Source organism: Bubalus bubalis, chromosome X, assembly GCF_019923935.1.
Source record: "Bubalus bubalis isolate 160015118507 breed Murrah chromosome X, NDDB_SH_1, whole genome shotgun sequence".
NCBI classification, from domain to species: Eukaryota; Metazoa; Chordata; class Mammalia; order Artiodactyla; family Bovidae; genus Bubalus; species Bubalus bubalis.
The window spans coordinates 20,391,390-20,401,899 of record NC_059181.1 but is presented as its reverse complement, the minus strand read 5'-3'; the positions used below and the strand labels follow the sequence as shown (position 1 = coordinate 20,401,899).

Below are 10,510 nucleotides of genomic sequence, written 5' to 3'. Positions count from 1 at the left end.
AAGACCTGGACTTGTCTATTTGGTGGTCTGTTTGAGTGGTGATCCCAGAGAACATAAGTGAGGGACTGAAGTGAGACAGGGAAAGGAAAAAACCAGTAAGAGTGTAATAATGAGCGAGTCACTTGCTGCTGTGGACAACGGGGGCTCAGTCCTGCTGGGGACCTCTGGAAACTAGACCACATTTCACCATCATTCCACAGAGGATGGGGAGGTGGGGCATTTATCACCAACTGGCGTCTCCATCGGCTGAGGTTAGTCCCTAGGGGTGTCTGCTCCCCGGCAATTCTGGGTCACGGCTGTAGCGCACCCAGGCAACCTGCCGTGGAGATGGAGAGAGCTCCAATGCAGAGAAGCAGAGAGATTCCGGCTTTTGAGGTGTGAAACTGACAGTGTACTGAGGAATGTCTACAGCTGCAGAGCTCAGTGGGTAGAGCAATATTGAGAAAGACATCAACGGTGTCTGCCACGCCTCCTCATGGCTTAAACTAGTTCACTTTGCGTTTCTGTCACTTCTGAGTAAAGCCCCGATTATGCAGCTTACCTCAGTTCTTTCCACAGAGGCAGCCACGTCCATGTTGGGTCAGCCTTGTGTACAAGGCACTGCTGCCAGGAGCACTTTGCTTCACATAAACAACAGGAGGAGCTACTGAGGGGTCACTGGGGGCAAAATTTATGGGATGACTGCAGGGCAAGGTGTCAAAAATGGCTCATTGTTGTTCATTCATGGAGTGACGCCACCTAGTGTCTGGGGAAGAGCTCTGAACGCAGAGGAACATCCAAACATCTGGGGAAATATTAAGGTGCCTACCCTAATCTCAGGAAGTATGGGCTTCATCAGCCTGCAATGTGGGAGACCTGGGTTCGATCCCTGGGATGGGAAGAACCCCTGGAGAAGGGAAAGGCTACCCACTCCAGTATTCTGGCCTAGAGAATTCCATGGACTATTATAGTCCATGGGGTCACAAAGAGTTGGACATGACTGACTGACTTTCACTTTCACCCTAATCTCTTTCCCAGTGTATAAAGAATTCACTTTCGGTGCCACAAAACCTCAAAGTATGATGTCTAAACTGACTTTTGAAGACACAGTTCTTTTAAACAGCACATGAACAGAAGTTAATTGGTGAGCCCCAAACTGAGATGATCCACAATGATCTGACTTCCTTAGCTACTGGAAAGTTGATTTTTTCTTTACTGACCTGAAATCAAGTATTGGGAATACATTCAGCTGCAGGGAACAGACATGCTACTTTAGGGGCTCATACAGACTGGAGCTTCTTCATCTTATGTAATGAGAGGACAGGTAGTAGATGGTTGTGGCTTGACTGTGCTGCCATGGACTCAGACATCCCTCACTTATAACTGGATGAATGATAAGTGAGTCCACTGCTTAATCCTTCTACTGAAGGGGAGTTCTGTGTAAAGGTAATTTTATTTTGTATTACTATGTTTAAAATTTTTTGGCTGCACCCTGTGGCCTGTGGGACCTTAGTTTTCCAACCAGGGATTGAACTCGCTCCCCCTGCATTGGAAGGTGGAGTCTTAACCACTGGACTGCCAGAAAAGTTCCAAGGTAATTTTAGAGACTAGAGAAGTAAAAAAGAAAAGAAAAGTAGTGCTAAAACTAATGAGCATATTTTTTAGGATTTGGCAGTGTTCTCTTTAAAAAGTGTTTTGTCTGATACCTGGTCCTGGCCTTTGTCATACGTAAAATAGATATTTTCTCTTTTGTTCTGTTGCCTCACATATTGTAAGGCTATAGTCATTGCCATGAGTAGAGGCAATTGAGCAGAGAGAGACTCTGGGCCTTGGAAGCACACGAGTTTGTCAATCTGTGACCATTTTTGACCTACAAAAAGGACGGTGTTTTATAGTTCATTGTAATCAGACTGAGTGCTGAAGTAACTTTCTCAGCTCCTCGGTGACCAAGCGAGGACTCAAACACTGCTTGGCGCTTGTGCTGCCTGTCTCCAATTTTTTATTCAACACTCCCGGTCTTCTGGCCTCTGGGTAATAAAGCTAAAGATAGAAACTTTTCCTACTTTTCAAACTTGCCTGTGCCCCCTCAGAATTTGTGAGAAAACGCAGCCAGCATCTTCTGGAAGATGAGGAGGGCAGTAAGATTCCAGAGCCACCTTCCGGCTGACATTTGAGCCCTGCTTTCAGCACGGTCAAGCCTTTTGGAGGCAGCGTATGGCTTGTATCAAACTCTATATTTAGGAAGAACAACTGTGAACTATGACAGGAATTCTCTTTAACACTTATCCTTAAACCGAGTTCCCCTCCAGCCCCGAGCCGGGAGCAGCTCTCAGTACCGGGTGAAGCACAGATCGCTTGAGCTATTTCAGCCACATGAAAAGCATCGGAACCGAGATCACAGCTCAGAGGACACCCGGCGTCCCTTCCACTCACTGAGGAGCCTTGTTCTTGTACCTGGCTGCCTGGGACTTTCCTCAGGCAGGAAACAAGTGCATAAAGCAGGTAAGCAGGACTCACCTTGGGCAACTGGGTTTTCTGAAAGAAATTCCCTGGCTACCTAACTTGAAGTGGCTACTTCTAACTTTGTAGGCTTGTAACTAGAGGGTGTAGCTTCCTTGTAAATTCACTCTCCATTGGTTATGTTGCTGCTTCTGTTTTCTAAATTGTTCGGAGGGTGGGGAGGTTGAAAGAATATTGAACTAAAAGTAGTTTTCATTGATAGTGACTTGAAGAAAATTTTCACGGTCCAGCTAAGATGACTCTGACCCTGAACATTGTCATTTTGATTCTTATGGCCAGGGTTCCAGTTGATCAGCTGCAGACCCAACTCAAGCTGTAAGCCTAGAAATAATTAGGAGAACTGAGGGCAGAGAAAAGCTATGATGCTAGCTCTTTGGTTTACCTGAACACAAATCATTGCCAGAGCTGTTAACACATTACAAGTTTAAAACGCTTTTCTCTTCTCCCTAAGTGCCAGGCTTGACCTCAGTGATAAAGTTGTATCAACTTATAGAACTGTTAATACTCCAGACCTGTCTTTTTGAAAGCCACCCTTCGATCACAGGGTTCTCCAGACCCAGCAGAGAGGGCAGCAACCCTGTCTCTCTGTGTGGGCACCAGAGGCTGATGCGTGGCACGTGGACTGCCTCTTCCTCTCGTCACATCTCATGCAGAGTTGAATAAAGAGTTAGTTTGGACAGCTGAACATCTTTCTGCACCCTTCTTGGGAATTATTTTTAGCTGCAGGACAGAAGATAATTCCCTGTGAGACTGAGCTGTAGCCACTTAATTGACCTTTAAAAAGAACAAACAAAGCCCCCTCTCTCCGTATATTGATTTATTTTCCTCTGACTCCCTTCTTCTTAAATTAGTGCTATTAATGTTGACAAATGTTTAGTATGTGTAAGAGTCTTATTTAGAAGTCAGATATAGATGCTGTCCAATCAAATACCAGCTGAGGAATACTGTTCATGACTCAGCGTATAGACCATTAAAGATCCCCACAGACTTGCACAAGTGCCAGGAAAATTCAACCGTGCTAAACTGGCAAGAATTTCCATTATGATACAGGCTTTGTAAAAGTCCATACACTCCTGGTCAAACTGTCTGTGTTCTCCAACTGAAGCCAGAACTAGGAGACGCAGTAATAGAGGTACTCTAAAGAGTGTCTCCTTGGATGCAAAGCTGTGGTCCCGATGTGAGTGGAGTTGTACATCTAAGGCACAGCTCTCTTTTTGGGGGCCCAGGATGCAGCATGCAGAAACAGAAGGAAGGTGCATTCTACACCCTGCATCCCTAATGGAGGTGAATGCAGGGCCATGAAAGAGCCAGGGAACACTGTCTATTTTTATTCACCAGTGTGCTTTGCCCTGATTTCTCTGAGAATAATGAGGACAGCAGGATGGGCTGCAGAACTGATGAACATGAACGTTATCTGCCTGTTTGCAAGGAATTAGAGCTGGATCTGACCAACTTTCTAGAGATGTCTACAGACTGACATATATGTTGAGAAGGAATCTGTATGCAAATAAGGTTATACCAAAGCTATATTGGAGACAAGGCCCGAGGAATAGCCATCCGTTAGGCTGAGGGGTCCACAATATACAACGAATCCAGTTTAGTAAAAAACAAAATCAGTCTAATTAAAAAAAAATCCATCCAGTACAAATGCAATCATTCATTGCCTTATTTTTTTCACATTTTAACTTGTTATTGTAACAACATAAATAAATTCCTAATCCCCACATTTCAAACTGACATACATTTTTTAAAGTTCTCAAGTGTTAATAGTTAAACTTTAATTGTACACCTATAGAGAATGCTATAGGATGAGATATTTAAAGTCCTGTGAGAATTATTGCTTTGCATGACTTCTAATAGCTTTTGAGGAATAGAAACATTAAATATTAAACTACAAAGCTTTTCTTTTTGAAATTGAGCTTTGTGTCCTAGATCCAAAAATTTAAAATCCTTCATTGACTTTTTTACACTGCAGAAAAGACAGAAATCTATCTCAAACATATTACAGAGCAAAATGCATTCCTGATTGTTCGATTTGTGATAGCTCCTTAATTTTTTTAACCATATTGAAAATAATTCTACCTAGACCCTTATGCATGGTGGTTATATCTGTATATTACCAAAACATTCAGGTAGAACTTAAAAAAAAAACCCATTGTTTTCAGGTATGTGATTCCAAAGACCATATAGTTGCATGTACTATTTACGAGAGTTTAAAAAATTATGTAATGATTTAACTTCATGTAATAGAGCCTAATACTTTGAAGATTTTTTTCAGAGTTCTCAGATCTTTTATTTCTAAAATGTTGTGGGGCATCACTATCACAATTCTTACTCTGTATTAAAACTGTATAGCAGTAAAGAACTAAAGGTCTCCAGCTAAAAGCAATGGCAATAAAACAATAAATACTTGCATCATGCCTTTATATACTTCACAAGGCATTTTCAGGGCCCTTATGTCATTTTGATTCTTACCACAACCTGTGAAGCAGGTAAAATTTAAAGAAGAGGAAATGGGCCTCAGGATGCTGACTGACATAGTTCAGGTGACATTGGAATTGTGGCAAATGCAGGCACTGCTGTGTTCAATTACTCACCAGTAACCCACACACTTACATCAGTCAATTGAGGAAACGCTAATCAACCCAGTTTACAGTTTGGGGTTTAAAAAGCAGCATGTTTTTAATTCACTGAATTTCAAACTTTACCACTTTTCCCTGTCGTATTTAATAGACCAAGCTAAGACAACACATGTACAGAGCTGGGCTGTTCCCTGCTCCCTGACCCCAGTAGACCACGACCACTAGTCACTGAGCTCAAAGTCAGGTCTTCAACTGAAAGAAAGCAAAGGTCCTTTCAGAAGGAAGCACTGCTTCACCTTGGGGATCTGACACCATCATGTAAGTCCTATGTGCTTCCAGAGAGTGTTTCATTAAAAGCAAAGAAGACAGAGGTGAAGCTTGCTTGCGAGCTGCTGGGTTTACAGAGCCCAGGCTCTGGACACAGAGCAGGGAGATGCGGCCTCCAGGTCTCTGGTTGGAACAGACATGTGCCCAGCGAGCAGAGAGCATCGCAGTAATAGGAATGAAGTATGGGCCATTTCTCCTTGGGTGTTTGACGGAGGGGAGGCGCTCCCCATGGACTGACTGCACAGCCCTGGCAACAACTCAGTTCAGATCAAAAGTTCAGTTTCAACCAGAAAGCTTCCGAGGCCCCAAACAAAGGTGTTTTATTTCCACAACCTCTTTGCTTTGCCGTTCTGGGCAGGAGGGCAGGAGGGCAGGGAAGGAGATGATAGCGCCTTTCAAGTTTCTGATTGCCTATCAGGAGCATCAGGGGTGAGGCATCTCAGCATTTCTCCTCCTGAATGATTTATCCAGTGCTCTAGTGTTCCCTGTCCCTGAGGCCTGAGGAAGGAGAGTCTCTAAGTAACCGGAAACTGAGACTGAAAGAATATATGGCCAGTGAAAGGGGTGACCGCCCAGCTGAATCATGAGTTAAATTCAAATTTATCACTCCTGAGAATCTGAATGCCACCACCTCTAACAGTTTCTTACTTGTTTTTTTAGGGATAAGACTGCGTCAGTATGTCGAAACAGCCAGTTTCCAATGTCAGAGCCATCCAGGTGAGTAGACACATTTGCGTGTTCGCATCAGCAACTTCCAGCCTGTTTGCTTAATAAATCAGACTTTCTGTGATCGTTCACCCACCTGATGATTAACTTCACAGAGAGAAGAAAGACTTGTATAAGGTACAATTCAGGAAGAAAAAAGGCTGGTAATGTACAGCTGAGAAGGGAGAAGCTGTTTCTGTGTAAATATGCATAATTGTAAGGGACTCAAAGTTTATGAATGAGAATTAAATGGCCTTCTACAAAAATGTAGTGCACATGTTTTTGATATGTTTTTTGATGTGTAAGTTTTTGATATGCTCATTGATAGAAATTTTAAAATACCATTTTCATTTTTAGATCCAATTGAGTTTGTCAACCCATCTGTTTAGAATACATGGTTCTTGAAAAACGTCCTTTTCTTGTCAGGTGTTCTTCCCAAGGCTTGGGCGTTTATCTTTTAAAGTCTGTATTCTATTATGTCTCCTCATGCCCTCCCAGCAAACAAATTATTTGGTTGTTTCAACAGACTTAAGTGTCACCTACAATAAGGGGAGGGGGAAGCAGGCATTTTGGAGCCCAAACACAATTACGGAGAAAGCTTTTAGTATTTGTTTTGACTCAATACGAAATTTGTTATTTGTCTTAAGAGCTCAGTGTTTAACTCTCAAATGGCTCCCACCCTGAGATGCTGGGCACAATGCTTTATTGTAAAATTCCATCTTTCCTTTCCATCAAAATGGAGTTATCTGTACTTTCTCTAATGGAACTTTTAAACTTTTTTTTTTTTTCCTGGACTTTCATGAATACTGCAGAGCATATGGCAGCTCCTGAATACTTGGAGTCTGATGCACAATCACACATACACCTGTTCATAAGCAACTGACTGTATGTTGAAGGGACATGTATGTGGTCAGGTTGTGAGGTGAAGGATCCTAGCACACACAGGTGGTGGAAGTGGGAGGAGGGATGTATCTTTACCTGTCATGATAATGCATAGCCTTAAGTGGAGGGGGTCCTTAAGTGGCAAGATGTATAATAACCTCAGAAAACCTGTCACAGAACAAACCATCCAGGAAGGGCCTATTGGCCAGGAATCAACTGTGCATTGCCATGCTTGCCCTCTGGTGTACACCTGATGAGTCTCTGATGTACCCGACACTGGTAGTGGACTTCATTTTGCCTCCCAGGCCTATAGGCATCCTTGAGCCTTTGAACTGTCAGTGTTACCCAGAGTGTATAGCTGTTACTGGTACAAGCTGTGAAGCCAGAGATTATTGGAGCTTCAATCCTTAATCCATTTTGTACTGTTTCCACATCTGTAAAAAGGTAACAGCACTCACCTGCTGCACCTGGTGATGCTTAAAACATCTGGGCTGCACGCAGAAGATGCTTAAAACAGTATAGTAAGCCCTCCTTAAGGGTCAAACTGTTATTATAATAATCATTCAGGAATGCTCTATGCTCTACATTAAAGTGACAAAAAATAATACCATTTAATCACTGCACTTGAAGCTCTTGAAGTGCTAAACATAAAATTTCCTTTTTATTTTGCAGAACATAAAAACATAGTCTCTCAGTCTGCCTTTTCTTCTTTTCCTTTTACAGCTGAAAATGTGTTGATTTTTCTTCTAGTGCTTCCTAGCCTCCCTCAAATCTACAATGAAAACTCATCAGTATTCTATCTATTAATTTTGACCTTGATATATTTTTAGGTCTGTAATATTTAAACAAACTCTCATTGACTGTTCAGAATAACTGTTGTTATACTGCATTTTTAAAAAAATCCATCTAGGATATGTGTATATGTATGGCTGAGTCCCTTCGCTGTTCACCTGAAACTATCACAACACTGCTAATCAGCTCTACTCCAATACAAAATGTTTTTTGTGTTAAAAAATAAAAATAAAAATTTAAAAAATCCATCTACTCTACCAACAAAGGCAATACAGTACTTCCTTATGGATGTGGTATCACCTCTTTCAATGTATTTTATGCCAGACAGAAAGCCTAATTTAATGCCCCTTCAAATGAAATTGTATTTCTTGTGGTTAAATAGGATCTGCACTATCTGATATTTTCCTATCATCTCACATTAACCTAAAGCAGGGTCTATTAAATAAAATATGAAAATGTTTACACAGTACAAAATGCTTTATTGTAGGAACATTATCTAGGGTATGGTCTTATGCAGAACAAATAGAAACCTCAACTGATGAGGGAGTGCCCTCGTTGTATAAATACTAAAGATCTTAAATATTCTATTCAACACACTCTAGCCACTTCTTTTTATTAGGCTCTTATCTCTAATCCAGTTCAGCTGTCATATTCTGGGCGCATGCTTTGTTCCAGTCACCATACGAACTGTCAGCTATGCAAAGATGAATTGAAACCTGATCCTGGAGTTTGAGGGGCTCATGGTCTCCAGGACTATGTGACTGGGCAACTTATTTCATCCTTTTTGTGCCTCAGTTTCCTCATCTGTCAAGTGGGGAATTCATCACATGTGAGCTCATAGGGTTGTTGTGAGGGTTAAATGAATCCCTATGTGTAAATGCCTAGGTCAATCCATGGCTTATTGCAACTGCTCAATAAATATTAGCCATTATTATCAATCATCATCATTGTAATCATGTGGTTCCCAAAGTGTGTCTCTTGGAAGAGTTGTTTTATGGGATGCTGTTAATTAAAAAGTTTCATGAAAAAGTGTTTGGAAACACTGCATTAAGCAAAGTTGAATAGGATCCTTACTGCAGGATTTCTCAGAGTCCATAACTTGCTAATAACTTTGTAATTTCCAAGAAGGCAGTGATATATGCAATACTTTTTAAACATATTGGACCTTTGAAATGAGTATCTTGTAGGATAGTATTTTTCAGTGCAAACTTCTAGAAGTAATGGCTAGATCTCTATTTTGTCTGGATTGAGCAAGTTGAAGCCACTGTCAACCATACTTCTAGCAGTCAGGCATAGGTAATTGAATTACTGTACCTATGTGCTTTAGACAACATGAGGCCAAATGGTTACAGATCTCTACCTGGCCATTCACTCACTCTGTGACCTTAGTTATCCTTAGTTTATCCTTCTGTAAAATAAGGACAATCATACTACTGAACGGGATTGTTATAATGAATACACAAAATAATGTACGCCAAGTGCCTGGTTTACAGCACACAAAGTCCTTAAGAGATGGTTCTTCTAATTATCCAAGTAATGCATGGAATGGCCTTGCTTTCTCTTCAGCTGCTTCCATCTCCTCCCTTGAGACCCACCCTTAGAGGACATGGATAGTTGTCTTTCACATTCACATTGAAGAAGAGACTGTGTTTGAATTATAAGAAGATTCTATCTAAGTCTACATTTCTTTCAACTGTATTAATGAAATCTCATTTATGCCAGGGGCATAAAAATATCCTGAATAAATCAGTTAATCCTTCCATAGCCTGGAGAGGGCCTTAGTCTTCCAAGCAGCTGATAAGGTTCTGGACTGGATGTTGGCCCACCTCTTCTGTAAAGAACCAAAGAGTGAATACTTCAAGATTCACAGATCACTGGGTCTCTGTAGCACTACTCAACTCTACTGTGACAGCACAAAGGCAGCCATAGGCAATATACAAGTGAATGGGGGTAGCTATGTGTCAGTGAAAATTTCTTTGCAAAAACAGGTGGCAGGATGGATTTGGCCCATGGGCTGTCGTTTGCTGACCCTGGTTTTGTACTCTGTAGTCTGCTTCTTAAACCCCACTGTTGATGGGAATGGAGTTGCAACCAAGGTAACCTCAGCACACTAGGCACCGTGGATCTGACACTTTCAGATGAAAGAATGTGACATGACAGGTGGTGGGGCAAGCTAGAGCTGCCAGGAAATCTAACCCCATCAGCGATCTGTTCACTAAGTCTAATGAGACCAAGTGACAATGACCACTGGTAGCACATGCCTGTCTTTCCCCTGCCTCCTGAACACACCCCCTTTGGAAGGTATCATGGGGCCTCCCTGGAGCCTCAGCCCACTGAGAGCCAATGTTCTCTGGGTCATCAATGGCCCTTTTTCTCCATTGATGATCAAAGTGAGTAGAGTATTATTGTCCTTTCCCACGAGATCTGAGAGTTTCATGGTTGAACGGAAAAGAGTCCTGTATCCTAGTCATAACTGGGCTCTGTGACTTCACGCCCCCATGGTCCTCGTGAGCTGCAAAGGGCATGGGGGCTGGGTGGGAGTGATGCTGCATTAAATGACCTGTAAGCCTCTGTCCAGCCTCTAACAGTCTACGAACTTTTTACTTTGGTCGAATTTACTTATATCCCTTTGTTGTATGCCAGTCTGCCTTAAATCAGTTTGGAAGTCACACTTACAGGTTAATCATTACTACCCAAAAACACTGAAAAACCTATTAGCTTAA

General features: G+C 41.9%; 1 protein-coding gene across 1 annotated transcript in view; it reads left to right on the top strand.

Annotated features, from left to right (window-relative positions):
* The first annotated feature begins 2,226 nt into the window (after window positions 1-2,226).
* SMPX (small muscle protein X-linked) overlaps window positions 2,227-10,510 on the top strand; it is a 52,943-nt gene continuing 44,659 nt past the window's right edge. Inside the window, exons 1-2 of the mRNA XM_006048923.4 lie at window positions 2,227-2,481; window positions 6,069-6,125. Coding sequence (XP_006048985.1) covers window positions 6,087-6,125 — 39 coding nt within the window. The 5' untranslated portion in view covers window positions 2,227-2,481; window positions 6,069-6,086. The remainder of the gene's footprint in view (window positions 2,482-6,068; window positions 6,126-10,510) is intronic.